This window comes from Gossypium arboreum, chromosome 2, assembly GCF_025698485.1.
Source record: "Gossypium arboreum isolate Shixiya-1 chromosome 2, ASM2569848v2, whole genome shotgun sequence".
In the NCBI taxonomy this organism is placed as follows: Eukaryota; Viridiplantae; Streptophyta; class Magnoliopsida; order Malvales; family Malvaceae; genus Gossypium; species Gossypium arboreum.
The window spans coordinates 2909302-2926123 of NC_069071.1; the positions used below are offsets into that span (position 1 = coordinate 2909302).

The 16822-nt window shown below is 33.2% G+C and overlaps 2 protein-coding genes across 2 annotated transcripts; one reads left to right on the top strand and one right to left on the bottom strand.

The window, feature by feature from the left end:
* The first annotated feature begins 1327 nt into the window (after positions 1 to 1327).
* On the top strand, positions 1328 to 11131 carry LOC108467269 (kinesin-like protein KIN-4A). Its single transcript, XM_017767867.2, has 26 exons — positions 1328 to 1954; positions 2492 to 2638; positions 2743 to 2892; positions 3059 to 3312; positions 3924 to 4111; positions 4196 to 4320; positions 4829 to 4865; positions 5323 to 5414; positions 5641 to 5745; positions 5838 to 5951; positions 6159 to 6252; positions 6467 to 6579; positions 6959 to 7057; positions 7133 to 7246; positions 7356 to 7472; positions 7571 to 7651; positions 8173 to 8244; positions 8460 to 8553; positions 8628 to 8659; positions 8978 to 9075; positions 9160 to 9258; positions 9351 to 9572; positions 9721 to 9883; positions 9976 to 10131; positions 10212 to 10517; positions 10675 to 11131. The coding sequence occupies exons 1-25, from the start codon at positions 1838 to 1840 to the stop codon at positions 10422 to 10424; spliced, it is 3096 nt and encodes a 1031-aa protein (XP_017623356.1). The 5' UTR covers positions 1328 to 1837; the 3' UTR covers positions 10425 to 10517; positions 10675 to 11131.
* Positions 11132 to 11806: 675 nt separating this feature from the next.
* Positions 11807 to 14994, bottom strand: LOC108463256 (probable inactive receptor kinase At5g67200). Its single transcript, XM_017763206.2, has 2 exons — positions 13488 to 14994; positions 11807 to 12513 (listed from the first exon to the last, which is right to left on the bottom strand). Exons 1-2 carry the CDS (start codon positions 14905 to 14907, stop codon positions 11954 to 11956), a joined length of 1980 nt encoding a protein of 659 aa, XP_017618695.1. The 5' UTR covers positions 14908 to 14994; the 3' UTR covers positions 11807 to 11953.
* Between the last annotated feature and the right edge of the window lie 1828 nt (positions 14995 to 16822).

Sequence of the window (16822 nt, forward strand, 5' to 3'; positions counted from 1 at the left end):
TAGTAATGATAAAATTATATATTGGGTCATCAAAAATGAGAAAATTTTAATTTAATCATTTAAAAATTATAAAATTATTAATTAATACAACAATGAAATTACATTGGCTCATCGCCCCTAAAAAATTTCCTGACTTTACTTTTATGGCTTCTCTTCCACCTTACTATTTCGACAATTATTAATAGAATCGAGTATATTATTAAGGCTTAATGACAAATTTCGCCACTAACATTTGCATGTTTTGTTAGAAAAAATAGATTGAAAAAAAAAACAAAAGTTAATGATAAAAAAAATACTCAAAAATACAATTAAAATTATGTCAACAAAACATATAAACATTAATAGAGAAATTTATGATTAATTTAGCTTTAGTATTGTAGGTGCTTCAATTTTGATCCAAGTAAATGAGCCTCACCAATGTCATATACTCACAAATGTAAGCAATCTATTGTGTATGTGATCGAGGTGCAATCCTTCTTTGCACTTATTAATTAATGCAACTTCAATAAATTTATTTAAATAAAAATAATATTTTTGTGATTGAAAATAATTCACACGTAATTTTTAGGCATTAATTTTAGTTAGTTACTAAAGCTGCCTTTTTCATTAATTAATTAATATAATAATTGTATTTCAACGTTACATTATCATTTAACCAAAAATAGGATAAATAAATATTGAGAATAGAAAAAATTATAGTTAAATTTGGACATTATTAATTATTAGAGTTTCACACTTATTATCCATAAAACACATCACATGGCATCTTTTAAGTTTAGAGACCCAATTAATCAATGTACTTAGGTGTTTATTATCTTTAAATGTAATTTCTTTAATCATTAATTCTCATTTTATTCATATAATTTTTTTGAACAATATTATTATAAGTTTTGATTATATCTACTTTTTGTAACATAATGACTAGAACTACCTACAGATAGAAGGATAATGTGCTTCAGCATATTCGAATTTACGTCATTCTAAATTAACAACAATGCTCATACCAATCGAGCTAAGACTCGATCGGCTTTATTCATATAAAATTTGAATAGTAAGAATTTACAAGAAGAAAAGAGGATAAATCTTAAAACTATACATGAAATTTTAATTTGATTCAATTCTTATAAATTATTAATACGATTATTGATATAATATCATCTTATGTTTATATATTATATACATAAATAATTATATTTATCTAATATTATTTATTTTTTAAATGCATATAATTAAATTAAAATTAAAATTTTAATTTCAAACACTCATGTATAATTATTTTTTATAATAAAGAATTGTAAGAGGCTAATTACCAAAAAAAACCCCAAAAGGGGGAAAAAAAACTGTATTTTGGTATTTTTCGCTTTTTCGCGGTATAAAAAGGGAACAAGAGCATGCTGGGGTCGAAAGGCCAATTTGGTAACAAAGAAAAAAAAAACATTTCGTTAAATTTAAATTAAACCAAACGAACGAGCGAACACTCACCGGTGGGAAAAAAGTTTAGAAGCAGTGAAGAAGAAGAAAGATCCATTCAGCAGTTGTTACTGTCTATATCTTTCATATAACCTCTTCCTTTCCGTTACTCTTTCCCTTTTTATATATACCAAATTCGTTATAACCTTCGCCACCACTCCAACCACCGCCACTTCCACCACCATCCCCGCCACTTTCTTTTCTTTTTCTTTTTTCAAAATCGTAATCTGAGCTTATTAAGCTTACGGTTGAGATCACTCTGTTTTCAGAGAGATTATTTTTCAAAAAAAAAAGGGAATCTAAGGCTTTGATATTCAGTTTCTGCGTTTTTGCTTCGGATTCTTTTTATTTGTTGTTGTTTTCATAAATGGAAGTAACGGAGAATTGTTCGGTGAAAGTCGCCGTTCATATAAGGCCGTTAATCGCAGATGAACGAACTCAAGGTTGTAAAGAATGTGTTACTGTCACTAAAGGAAAGCCTCAGGTACTCTGTTTATTAGCTAATTTGGAGCATTATTTATTTTTCTTTTTCTTTTTTTCTAGTTTTCGGCTTTAGTGATTACTTTTCTTTAATTATAACAGTTTTGTTTATTTCAACGATTTTTGTTTAGGATACTGTTTTCTTCATATTTGGATGCAGAGCTTGAATAAAATTTCTTTAGATTTTTTTTTTGGATACCGACGAAAGTGAAGATTGATCGATGAAATTTGTCAGATTACTAAAACATATCATGAAACTGTAGTTATTTAACTGTAGAAGGCTTTGGTAAAGAACAGGTTTATTTTGAGTGGTATTATATATTTATGTATAGTTGGCTCCACTGTATTTAATAAAAAAAAATTCAGCTGGAAAAACACAGCAAAAGTTAAAGGTGGTAATGCTGAATTGATTTATGATTTAATTATTTTTTAGTTTATTACTTATTACCTGGAATGATTTTTCTTATGTCCTTAGATTTGATGAAAGATAATTGATTTTGAGAAGCAAAGAATAATTTATTATTTTTGGCTCTGGCTGTAGGTGCAAATCGGGACGCATTCCTTTACATTTGATCATGTTTATGGACATGGTGCTTCTCCATCGAGTTCCATGTTCGAAGAATGCGTTGCTCCTCTTGTTGATGGTTTGTTCCAAGGGTACAATGCTACTGTACTTGCTTATGGCCAGGTAATAATTTGTTCAATTGATATATGTCACCTACTTTAAGTTAAATAAGCTTTTTTGTATGCCTTGGTATTAATGTTCATGATTGATTTATGCAAATTTTGCAGACAGGATCTGGGAAAACATATACCATGGGGACAGCCATCAAAGATGGTTCTGAGACAGGATTGATTCCTCAGGTTATGAATGCACTGTTCAAGAAAATTGAAACACTGAAGCATCAAACAGAATTCCAGCTACATGTTTCCTTCATAGAGGTAAAATTATTTCTTACCAGCTTAAGAATTCAATTGGAATATTTATGGAGTCACTCTAGAATATCTTTAATGAATCGAAAATATAGTTGGGGTATTGGTTTCATTTCTACATATTGCACATAATTTCCGAGGATTAACCTAATTTGTTGATGGTTTGAATATGAAGATCCTGAAAGAAGAAGTGAGGGATTTACTGGATTCTGAACCTGTAAGCAAACCTGTAACTCCTAATGGAAATGCCGCGAAAGTTACAGTTCCAGGAAGGCCACCCATACAAATTCGTGAATCGTCAAATGGAGTTATAACACTAGCTGGATCCACTGAAGTTGCAGTCAGTACACTGCAAGAAATGGCTGCTTGCTTGGAACAAGGATCAATAAATAGGGCAACCGGGAGCACAAATATGAATAACCAGTCCAGGTAAACCTCTACCTGATTTTTTCCCCCATCACTCTCAAAAGGAATCTTTTATTTTTATTGATCAAAGTTGTTATAAGAAACTTGAAGCATTTTGTTCTTTTCCCACTATTGAGCCGTTATATATTTGTGAGGCTAATAGTGAGTTTTATGTCACTGACGAGTTCAAAGAAATTATGGGTAGCGCTGAGGATGGTACCTTTGTGCAATTAGTACCTACACTATAATGCATAATAATTGCACTTCTTCCAAATTTCTAAGCAATCATACTAGAATAAAACAAGATTGTCCTTGCAGGCATTAATCAAATGGGCTGTACAATTTAGTTAAAATACTAAGTAACTAGTAAAGGAAGTACTGGTATCCTTACAAATTTGACATTTACAGTGTTCTTCTGATAATTAAATTATAATTTCTGATTCCTGAATAGTTATATGGTTCTGTGTGTGTGTTTTCCTTTAGATTTCTATAACTTTTAGTTGCAAAAAATTTTTTAAGATAAAGTGGTTGATTGACATACCCTAGTCACTCGAGTAGAATTATTCATTTTGTAACCTACCTGCAAATGTTCATAATGTATTGACATGGGCTTCTATTCTGCATGATTTTAATAGTCGGTCCCATGCCATCTTCACAATCACGTTAGAACAAATGCACAAAATCCAATCAGTTTCTGCTGTTAATGACACTTCGGATGAAGATATGGGGGAAGAGTATTTATGTGCAAAGCTCCATTTGGTGGACCTTGCTGGATCTGAGCGAGCTAAAAGAACAGGTTCTGATGGTCTTCGGTTGAAAGAAGGTTTGTAAATATAGTATAAACTTAAATACATGCTTCCTGAGTGTGATGCTGATTTTAAATGTTCATTTTTATTTTCATGAACAGGTATCCATATTAACAGAGGACTTCTTGCACTTGGCAATGTAATCAGTGCCCTTGGGGATGAAAAAAAGCGTAAAGAAGGTGTGCACGTTCCTTACCGAGACAGTAAACTGACTCGACTCTTGCAGGTAAGATTTATTTTGGGTTGATTCATGCAGCGGTAGTTTGAACGAGTGACATTTAGATAACCAAAAATTGGACAGATTCCAAAGTTAATTTTATGGTAATATCTACTGTCTCAATTATCTCTTACTTTTACGAGGACGTCCTAAACTAAGAACAGTTTCCAACACAATTTAGCGTTATCATTCTGCCATATAGAATTTAGTATGTCAGATGCTTTTTTTTTAACTCATATGACATTGTTCTCGGTGGACAGTGTACATCATATTGTAACATTTTTTTTTGCAAAGCTTTAGAGCTATGCTATCCAATCATCTTATTTTCCTTTTGCAACTATATTTATTAAATTGTGGCTGAATATTTATTCCTGTGATTTTTTTTTTTTGAGGAAATTTATTCCTGTGAGTTGATACAGAAGTATCTTGGCTTTTGGTCCATGATATTAAATTAGGAATGTTATATGAACTATAAAAGTTATATTTAACTTCTTTCTCATTTTTATTTCTTTTTCAGGATTCACTTGGTGGAAACAGCAAAACGGTTATGATAGGTAAATCCCTAAACCTAAAGCATACTATATAACCTTGTTTTTAGAATATATTCTGTATGGATTTACATATATGAAGTCCTGTACACATCTTGATCATGCTATTTCTTACTTAAGATTGCCTTGTCTGCTTGCTTGTTAGGCCAATTATCATTGTTTACTATTTGTCAACCTTTACAACCGCTATTAAAATCTAAAATGCAATGATCATATTCATATATTTTATGGGTTATGAATCTTTTCCCTTCCATTGTGTCGATTATATACTCTTGAAAAACCTGTATGTTTCTATTCTGCTTCAGGGTTCCTATTATCATGTTTTTTCATTCTTGATCTCTCTATTCTGTATCTTGCTTTTGGTAACATGTTAGTGATTATTCCTCAAAATCTTGATTTTGGTTGCTTATATTCTTTTATTCTCCGACTATGTATCATTGTAAATTTTTTATTTCTTTTCCAGCTTGTGTAAGTCCTGCAGACATCAATGCAGAGGAAAGTCTTAATACTCTGAAATATGCTAATCGTGCTCGCAATATCCAGAATAAGCCTGTTGTAAGTTTTCTAGGCTGTTTCTTCTGACTACTTTTGTTGTAATTCTATCCTATATGTGCTACTTCAGAAAACTGTTCAGGTTTTGAGTTCTGTATATTCTGATATGAAAAGTATTATTGCCCCTTCTCCCTTTACCTTTTCATTAAGGTTTTGGGTTGTATCATTTTTGTTAGATCATAGACGACCAGCTTAGGTAACCCGACAGGTTTGCATTTTTATTGTACAGGTGAATAGAGATTTAGTATCCAATGACATTCAAAAAATGCGTCAGCAGCTACAGTACTTACAAGCAGAACTTTGTGCTCGAGGAGGGCCTACTTTAGACATACAGGTATTACCGTTACCTATGAAAGTACTGGATTCTTAATCAATTTTTTCCCTGTGGAGATTTTACAATGACTGCATAAAATATCTCTTAAACAGACTCTCAAAGAAAGGATTACTTGGCTGGAGGCTACTAATGAGGATCTTCGTCGAGAACTTCATGAATACCGCAGCTTACGTGCTGTTGCAGAGTGTTGTGAAACCGGTGCTCAAGTATGTTGATGAATATGTAGTTGCTTTCTATCCCCCTTTTGTTTTTCTCATTCTTTGCAAATTGGTTAGAGTATGCTTTTAACTGGATCATATTCCTTGATAATAATTGAATATGTTAATTCGTATTTGTTTCATACTAAACTAACTTTCTTACATCAGAATTCTAGCTTGGTTGTTATATAACCATACTTTCATTCTACATCTCAGGAAAGCCGTTCATGTTTTGTAAAAATTGATGGACATAAGAGGGCCATTCAAAGTATGGACTTACCTGATTATCAAATGGATGAAGATCTTTCAGGTAGGCACTTATGCACTATTTGGTTGAATTGCATAATGTTGGAACTAAAAGGAATTGTCCTTTCACATGAACTTTTCATTTTCAATCTCATCTTGTGTTAGTGCATTAGCACTAGACTATATTACTCTATAACATGAAAAATTCCTCTGGATCCTATGCTTCTTCAAAAAATACAGGTGCAATGTTACTAATGGGTAATTACTGATTTCTGCAGATGACAATCCTGGAGAAATTGATGAAGTAGCTAAAGAATTGGAGCACGCACTTCGAAGAAATAACATGGATAGAGAATTGAATGAGTTGAACAAGCGCTTGGAGCAGAAAGAGGTTTCCTTTATGCTTCTTGTTTTTTCTTGCAGACATATAAATTACCAATAAATGGACTGTAGTCTTGAAAGAGCATGTTTATTATTCCAATTGAGATTCATGGTTGACAAGGAAATAAATGTTGATATCTCCTAGGTAGATTTCTTTTTCATGCTCTAGGCCTCGTGCAAGAGTTCAAAAGAGATCTTCATATTCTGTCTTTTGAATAATTTTCTAAGAAGCATTTGTCCTGCTCAAGAAGCTTTGGAAAGGCACTAGCATGCGTTTCTAACAAACATTTTCCTATCTTCTAAATAGACTTATATGTTTCTGGTAGATTACTGGCGGGAACTACATTGATCTTTTCGTGAACTAATTCAGTGCATTACTTCCTGTGCAGTCTGAGATGAAACTTGTTGGAGGAACTGATACTGAAGCACTAAAGCAGCACTTTCAGAAGAAAATCACGGAACTTGAGGAGGAAAAAAGAATTGTGCAGGTAATACGATCTTCAGTTTCTGTAGTTTTATATGCCTTCTGCTCCAATGCTTAATTTTATATGACACAACCCCAGCAAGAAAGAGATCGTTTGTTAGCTGCAGTCGAGAACCGTGCTGCTAATTCTGACTCACAAATTCAAAAGGCGCAAGAGATCAATGTGCAGAAACTAAAAGCGCTTGAGGCACAGGTGGCATTATGATATCCAATCACTGTACTTCTATGAGAAAATATTCTTTTTAACTTCTAACATTTTATTCTATTACTTTTTTGTTTTTTTTTCCTCTTTCCAATTTCAGATTTCTGATCTCAAGAAGAAACAGGAAAACCAGGTTGAGCTCTTAAAGCAGAAACAGAGAAGTGATGAAGCAGCAAAACGGTTGCAAGCAGAAATTCAGTACATTAAGGCTCAAAAAGTTCGTTTTTACCTGAGTGATATTTCTATGTGTACATCCATGCATTGTAGAATAAAATATCTTATTATTTTTTGAAACATGCCTCCTCTTTTTTGCAGGTTCAGTTACAGCACAAGATAAAACAAGAGGCAGAACAATTTCGACAATGGAAGGCCTATCGTGAAAAAGAGTTGTTGCAGGTGATTAACTTTTCATGAACAAAATATTCTAGTTCCAGCTTCCTTTCTCCTTTCTTTTCATGTATCTTAAATGCAGAAGGGTTCATACCTCAAAAACAGATGTGTTTCACTACGAAATATGGTGAATCAAAAACTTGAGTTAGAAAGCAACTGAGCATGCATTAATTTGACTATTATTATCTAGATTTTATTGAAGTTTATGGTGAACAGGGTGCTTCCTTCCAATTCCAATAAAATGTTGCACAACTGTAACAAAGTTAACATCCTCCACTTCAAAACATTATGTTTCTCAATGAAGTACTTTATTATTAGGACCTTCAGTAGGGACATCTTATTAGAATCTTTCTTGTCCACAAATGTTTCCTGCTTATCTAATCTTGCATTGTAATAGACACAGAACTTTTTTTGTTGGTAAACTTTTCCTTCCAATGCTCTCAAAATTTTGGAAGGTAACTTCTTGCCAGTCATGCTTGCGTTTTGTATCCTATGTTTTATTTTGACATTTTACTTTTCTTGAACAGCTTAAAAAAGAGGGAAGGAGGAATGAGTATGAAAGGCATAAGCTGGAAGCCCTGAATCAACGCCAAAAGCAGGTAAAAGATCATGACAGACATGATTAATGTTTGATGTTTTATTATTTCTTCGGTGTTTAAAAATGTTGGAATTCTGAGGTGTGATCAGTCAAGTTCCCAAGGGATTTCCCCCCTATATGTGAAACATTGTGACATTCTTTTTAGGCTACTCACACACCACTTAGTTGTCAAGGTTTTATCTGTTCAGTGACCAACCATCAAACTTCCTATTCCAGGTTCTTCAAAGGAAAACAGAAGAGGCGGCAATGGCTACCAAAAGGCTGAAAGAGTTGTTAGAGGCACGGAAATATTCTATACGTGACAACTCAGGTAAATTTACTTTGTGAAATTAATCTATTATTAATTCTTTATGTGATATTCTAATTGTTTGTTACCCCTTTCAGTTAATCACAATGGACATACACAAAATGGACAGGTAAATGATGTATGATTAAGCATTTTGTAAGCAAATTTGTTAATCTGGGTCAATAATACCTGATGAAATCTAGTAGCATGTTTATTATCCTGATTCAAAGTGACAGGAGTTCAAACCGTCGTTTAAAAAGATATTTTGGTTTTAAAGTTAGAGTAAATAAATTAAAATTATGCTTAGTGGTTAGTTTGTACTTTATTTTGCATCTGATCACAAAGGAACGGACTTTTTTAAGTTATCCTTTAGCTAGGGTTGATTTTGAGTTACTTTAGTTTCATAGCTAATATTGGCTGCTTTTCATTTCGATTTTTGTATCTTTAGAGCAATGAAAAATCTATGCAAAAGTGGCTTGATCATGAGCTAGAAGTAATGGTGAATGTACGTGAAGTTCGTTTTGCGTACGAGAAACAGATCCAAGTGTAAGTATCTATCGGTTTGCTTCTCTTACGTTCACTTATCCATTATAACCTTTCTGACAGTCTGATATTTAAATCATTATTTAGGCAAACCGCTCTGACAGAGGAGTTAACCTTATTGAAACAAGTGGATCAGTTGTCTTCAAATGGTGAAATTCCTCACAGAGTAAACAAAGGACATTCTAGGTAACTTATTCTGTATATTCTCTCAAAATATTTTCTGCAAGTATAGTGTAATCGGTAACTATGATGAACTAATTATGGTTTCCAAAAAGTAGATTGTTATCTATGTCACCAAATGCGAGAAAGGAAAGAATAGCCTCCCTTGAGAACATGCTCAGCATGTCTTCAAATGCACTCACGGCAATGGCTTCACAACTCTCGGAGGCAGAAGAAAGGGAACGTGGGTCGGTTGGTCGTGGGCGGTGGAATCAAGTACGCTCAATAAATGATGCAAAGAACTTGCTTCAATACTTGTTTAACACTACTGCAGAATCAAGGTGCACTTAGTGAAGTCCCAAATCTTTTCCATTTCATTTTTCTGGTTGAGGTCGCTGCGAGAAACATAAAATTGTGTTTTCTATTTTAGAGGTCATGAAGATTATGTCAAGTTTGAATGTTAATTTCCGTGGTAAACTGTATGACCAGGTGCCACTTGCGGGAGAAAGATTTGGAAATTAAGGACCTCAAACAGCAATTAAAGGATCTCACAGCTCTATTATGGCAAAGTGAGGCACAGAAAAAAGAGCTTGTGAAGGAGCAAATGATGAGGGAGCAAGCTGTTGCTATTGCCTTAGCTACATCAGCTTCGGTGAGATTATCATCTCTGCTGTCACCCATTTTTTTTACGTTTAATGCATTTTTATATTCTATTCCCATTTTTTAATAAATGGATTTCCACAGGGGAACTCTCGCAGTTCGTCTAAACACTTAGCCGATGATTTGAGTGGTCCGCTTTCACCAGTGTCACTGCCAGCCCCTAAGCAACTAAAATTTACACCTGGGTTTGTTAATGTATCTGTTAGAGACTCAGCAGCATTTCTAGATCAAACACGAAAGGTAAATTATCTCTGCTCGATTCAGTCTCGAGATTATTGTCTTTCTGCTTGATCATGAAATTAAAAATATTATCCATACAGATGGTACCAGTTGGACATTTATCAATGATGAAATTGACAACCAAGGGACAAACCGGAAAACTCTGGAGGTGGAAGAGAAGTCATCACCAATGGCTACTTCAATTTAGATGGAAATGGCAGAAACCATGGAAACTATCAGAATGGATCAAACACAGCGACGAAACCATCATGAGATCAAAGCCTCGTGCACTTGCTCTAACTGACCGGATATGATAAAAGCTTACGTTCACCACCTTCTTCGTCATGTATATATACATCTTGACTGGCATAATGGATCTCCGCGGCTTACCAAGAAAATAAACCCAGGTAATCCCCTTTTGTTGTTTAATTCTCTGTTCACACAATAATAAACATCAAAACTTTTCGTTGCTTTTCCGACCACCGAGTGTAAACACCCAACAAAACCATGCAATTGAAAATTATCGGATTTCGTATATAATTCTTTTATCTTCCGTCAATGCAGGCATGTTGTAAATAGGGAAGAGGCTGGTCTTCCTGGATGTGTCTAAACAATGAAGCTTATGCAACCGTAGTGTGATGGTAAAGGTCTTTTGTGATTTCATTCATATATTTTTCCATTGTTTGTAGTTTTCTCTGCTTTATTTGTTTATTCTTTATCATGAAAAATGGAATGTCTTTTTTGTACGATTGATCGAATTTTTATTTTTTCTGTGTATAATAGTTACAGCATTTTTATTATGTGCCCAAGTGTTAAAAGGTTTATAGAAGTTTAACACTTTGACATGTACGAGTATTTGTGTATAATTACTATTCCTTTTTCAGTGTTTAGTTGTTTTTCAAATGTCGTGTAATTGTGTTGTATCTAAGTGTTATTAGATCAAAGAACCAGATTGTTGCTGATTTCAGTAATTCTGGATTACAAAGCACCTTATTAATGACACCTTTTTCTAGCATATAAATCTTATTACCATTTAATTTATTTTTTTGCAACTAAATTGCTCGCTTACGATAATAAAAGAAACTAGTCCAATCAAGTATTTTTAACTAAGGTTTTCAAAATTAGATTAGGAATTGAATTAGTCAAGCTATCGGTATCGATTCTCAATTTCAATCGGTCTATTAGCTTTCTCTAGATTACTATTTTGATGATAACTGTAAAAAAAGTCAGTATTTAAAAAAATTAAAACACATTAATTATGCAAGTAAAATAATGTAATAAAATTATAAAAAATTGACATAAAATCGTATTTAAAAAAAACTAGATTATGACATGTTTATGATGCAAGTAAAAAATTAATGAAACAACTACATAAAAAAAATTACATGACAACCTAAGTGAATTTGAATGATATACTAACAATTTAATTTGTTTTTCTAAGGCAAAGGCGTAAAAGGGTATTTCCTTTTATATAATCAAGGGATCATTTAAAATTAAATTCAAACTCTTATTCTTCACAAATTAATGCTACTTTAAGTTCACATATTTTTTGAATTTATAAAAGGCAAAAACATATAAATATTCTTAAAATAACATTTCTTATTTTGTAAAATAAAAAATTAGTAATTAATAATTAAATTGAGATGAAATTAAGTCAATTAACCCTAGTATAGATATGAAAATTGCTAATGCAGCCTTTCGTAAACATGGTATATAATCTTACCTCATGTATAATAATAGATAACATTGGATCGTCATATACAAAAACCTTGAATACTAACCACACAATAAAATCCCAATTTGCTTCCCTTCTTTGAAACATGCATAATCTTTTATGCATTTGCTATGAATGTCCAAAAGATGCCCTATCCTCCATCATTGCACTCTCCTTTATCTCTTGTATCATCTTCAACGCTTGCCACATCACCGGCCTCTGCTCCGGCGACGTTAAGCTACAAACACTAGCAACTTCAGTCAACATCCCAAGCCAACGATATTCCCCTACATCATCTTCTCGTATCGTTCTAACCCATTCCAACAAGTCATGGGGCACGAGCACCGGATGTTGCGAGGGATGTTTACCTGTCAATAGCTCGAGTAAGAAGACGCCGAAAGCGTAAACGTCGGATTTGGGAGTGAGCTTGCGGTTGGATTTTCGAATCTCGGGAGCTTTATAGGCTAAAGAATCGGGATCTTCGGTTGAAGAAGAATCTGCAAGGACAGCGAGGCAATAGTCGGTAAGGCAGGCTTCGAAATCAGTCCCGAGGAGCACGTTGGTGGATTTCAAGTTGCCGTGGACGAGCCTTGATGCTTGGTGGATGTAAGCAAGGCCTTGTGCTACATCTTCAGCTATCTTTAAACATGATGTCCAATGAAGTGGCTTTGCCCTTGTGGATCTTGAACCTGTTCATATTATAACCCCACATTAGTTACAAGCAATGAAAGTAAGTTAATAGCATCCAATAATCCCAAATTCAACTTTTCTTTTCGGAACTAAAGTATCCTTCATGTCCGTCCATGGAGATTAATTCTTTCAAGTGTACGTAACTACTCCTCCTAACAATATTATCTCTAAGGTTCGAACTTAAATTCTCTTACTAAAAGTTCAATGTGCAGTTCCATTGTATCCAACACTCGTTAATCTCAACTTCAACTTTCGAACTTTCTAATAATTCAATGTAGTAAGTAAGCAAATTTGGGTCATTCAGGGCATAGAGTTTAGAGTAGATTCAGGTCTAACTCAAAGTTGAATTGTCGACTTTCTATGATCAAATTAAAAAACGAGTTAGACTTAATTGTCTAAACTAAATTTGATCATAAAAAATTGAAAACTCAAACTAGAGTTAGCCTAAACCTAACCTAACTTGAATTCAAAACTATTCAAACCCAAAATGAATTCAATAAACGACCTGAATTGACCCTAACTTGAGGAGATAAAAATCTGATATCATATAACTCTAAAACCTGAATCACTCAACCCAAACTTAGAAATTGGATCAAACAAAAATAACTTAAAAGTTTTAGTATTTAAATTGATGCCATCCAAATTAATCCAACAAGATTTGCCCAATTGAGATGTCTAGTTTGAGGACAATAATGTTCTAAAAGCTGCCAAGTTTTTTTTCTCAATATTTCCACTACTTTTTCCTCAATTCATTCAGAATCCAATGTGTATAAGTCCATAACATTACCCCACCATTAATCAAAACATCAACGTGTAAACAAAGGCCCCATTTTGATTATCATATTAACCCCCCAATAGAAAACCCTACACCATCAACATTAACTCAATGGGAAACTCGGCCATAACTCACTGAGTAAATCCCAAGTCCTAAAACTTACAAACAAAAAAGAAAAACAGTGAAATAAAATCTTACCATGAACAAGATTGAAAACACTTCCATTGGGTTGATAATCATAGATCACAAGTCTTTCACCTTTGGCTTGAAAATAAGCTCTAAGGGGCACTAAATTGGGATGTACCAACCCACCAACAGCCTCCATATGTTGTTCAAAAGCTTCACCGCCGGTCACCGCTGTTCTGCCAGCGTCCAATCTCTTCACCGTCAAAATCAATTGCCGATCAACCACTGCCTTATACGTAGTTGCCATTGTACCTCTCCCTAATAACTCGGCTGAAGCTCTCATTAACTGTTCTAAACTATAACCTTCAACTTCACCACCGACGAACACTAAATTCCCACTCTTTTTTAGCCTTTGAATTTCCGGCATCATTGTCTTCCTCTCCGGTGGTTCTCCGATATGGTTTCTCGAGTTTCCGGCATTTGAGTTTGTTACTTCCGGTGAAGCTATCGTTGTCGGCTTTGTCCCTTTCGAGCCCACTCTTTGTTTTTTAACCACAGCTAAAGCTAACAATACTGAAAATAAGATTAAAGCAATGCCGATGGTAAACCCAAGGACCACCCCAGTTCTCCGGTGACTCTTCTTCGGCGAAGAAGGCGGTGAAAGAACCATAACCCCACCGCCGCCGCCGCTTTGGGCCTCCGCACTTTGACCTAACGGACCGGATGCTGAAGGAGAACCGAAAAAAGGAGCACGTGAAGCACAAGCTTTATTGATAATCTCCCCACATAAATCAGGGTTCAATGAAAACGCCGTCGTATTGAACTTCGATAAAGTAGGCGTCACCGGTATTTTCCCGGTCAGATTGTTGCCGGAAACATTGAAAATGAGTAGAAAAGATTGGTTCAATGCCGGGACTGGTCCGTCAAATCGGTTCCATTCAAGCCGAAGGACATTCAACCGTTCCAAATCAGTTAAATTAGCCGGAATCGGACCGGTTAACTCATTATAAGAAAGATCAAGAGAAGTTATCCTATGAAGTAACAAGATCGACGGTGGGAAAGTACCGGAAAAATTATTATGACCTAAAAACAAGGATTTAAGGTTGTAAAGAGAGGACAAGTCAGGGATAGGACCTGAAAGTGAGTTGTTTCGTAAGCTAAGGACCCGAAGCTGGTCGAGCTTTGAGAGTGAGTTGGCGGGAAAAACACCGCGTAGGGCGGCGTTTTGGAGGATGTAACGGACAACACGGCCTTGGGCACATTTAACGCCACGCCATTGACAATAATCGAAGCGCTCATTGAGAGCGTAAAGCAACTTGTTATCGAGGTCAGCTTTGGACTTGAAAGAGAGGATCGAAACGGCGTCGGAGGAGAAGAGTAAACTGGTTTGTGGAGGGTAAGTTATAACAGGCCTAGAAAAACAGGGTACTGAAACCCAGATGAAGAAGAAGAAGAAGAGATGAAGTACAGGTTTGAACTTTGTTTTTGGCATTTTTTTTGGTAAAAAATTTGAACTTTTTTTTTTTTGAAAGTTTGAAGCTTTTGATTATTATTTTTATAGTCTGCATTTTGTTTTAATTGATTGTGAGAAATGGAGAAAGAAAGAGTCACGTGACTCAGACAAAACATCATTCTTTAGATACCCCACTCAACAGCGCGTGACTGCTTCACTTCATATTTTTTTCCTCTCAGTACTAAATTGGAAACTATTCCTGAGAGGTCCCTCTATTATAGGAATCTGATCAAATTAGTCCTTTTACTATTAAATGGATCAATCCAGTCCTTATGCTATTAAAAAAATCTAATAATTCCAAATTGGAATAGTTTTAACATTTAATTTTTAAAAATAGCATTTAATGTTTAACAGCATTGATATTTTTAAAGATTTTTTATGGTTTTGGACATGAAATCTTTTATTTGGAATTGAATTGCAATTCAAAAATAATTTTGCAAAATATTTTTATACCATAAATGTTAAATCTGTTAATATTTGGACTTATTTGATTCTTTTTAACAGTATAATGACTGAATCAATCAATTTAATAAAAAGGGCTAATTTGATCTAGTTCTTATAATACGAGACTTCCTAGGTATTTTAAGTGTATTAAATTATTTTTGGATATATACTTTATCAGTGAAATGACCCCTAAATTATATTTTAGTTATCAAATAGGCACTTGAAGTTTTTGTTATATGAACAAATCTAGACAATATTTGAGTCTCGTTTTTTAGGATAAAAATGAGCTTGAGCAAATATAAATGTACTAATATTATAAATAAGCCCAATCAAAACCCAATTTAACTCAGCTCATAATTATCTCTACTTGTAGGCAATTTCATGTCAATTTACTTAATTAGTAATAAATTCTTTCTTTTAAGAAAATTAATCTTCAAAAGTCAACTTGATAAATTCTCTTATTTTATACCCAAAAGTCAAATTGAATGAATGAAAAAAAACAGTTAGACTGCCTAATATATACTTAATTTTATGTTTGATCCACAAAATATATAGTCCCATAAATAAAAGAAGAAAATACTATTACTATAAGATACCAGATAGGGTAAAAGTATAATGAAGATACCTGAATTAGAAATTAGATTTTATTTTACTTTTTCATTCAAAAATAAGTAAATTAAATCAAAAGTAAATTGATCATTTCATTAAAAATTTCATCTATTTATACTATTAAAAACTAATACAGTTGACGGAATAATCAAACAATTACACATGACATGCCACATGTGTCTTATATTGTCATATAAAGACCAGCTTTTAATAGAAATATTGGATGAAATTTTTAACAGAGTGACTAAATTGTTATTTGATATAACGTATAATGGTTGAATTGCTATTTTTTAGTAGAGGGGTAAAATGTAATCTAACTTCTATTACAGGACCTCTATCGTTATTTTACCTACCAAAAAGCCACCAAAATTAGTTAAGGAAATAATAGTATCAGTCACGCGCCAATGAGAGTGCGTATTCATAATCTGATTGCATGAAATGTAATAAAATAAATTAAAGGAAGCAAAGACAAAGATTTGAGTCTTTTAATTGAGTCACAAATGAAGTCAAACGTTAGTCAAGCAAACGGTTGATTAGCTTCATATATTTAAATATTAAATTAATAATTGAATTAAAATTAGAAAATCAAAATCTGGTTAATATATTAATTAAAATTAAGTAGGAGATATTAATATTTAATAAATGTAAATTTCAAATTATAAATCTTTATTTTATATTCTTATTTTTAAAAAATATTTCACATTATTTTAAAAAAGTTGAATTTAAATGCAATGTCTTTAAGGATAATATATTGTTAAAAGAAATAAAATAAGATAAAGTTAATTAAAAATATAATTCGTATGCAATAAATAATTCTTTATTTACTTATTATTTTTAATTT

Excerpts from the sequence above, each read along its gene's own strand:
- LOC108467269 (XM_017767867.2), top strand. The coding sequence starts at position 1,838 with ATGGAAGTAACGGAGAATTGTTCGGTGAAAGTCGCCGTTCATATAAGG. Across the intron at positions 4,321-4,828 it reads AACTGACTCGACTCTTGCAG|GATTCACTTGGTGGAAACAG; the intron begins GTAAGATTTATT and ends TTTCTTTTTCAG. Across the intron at positions 8,660-8,977 it reads GACATACACAAAATGGACAG|AGCAATGAAAAATCTATGCA; the intron begins GTAAATGATGTA and ends TTGTATCTTTAG.
- LOC108463256 (XM_017763206.2), bottom strand. The coding sequence starts at position 14,907 with ATGCCAAAAACAAAGTTCAAACCTGTACTTCATCTCTTCTTCTTCTTC. Across the intron at positions 12,514-13,487 it reads TGTTTTCAATCTTGTTCATG|GTTCAAGATCCACAAGGGCA; the intron begins GTAAGATTTTAT and ends TAATATGAACAG.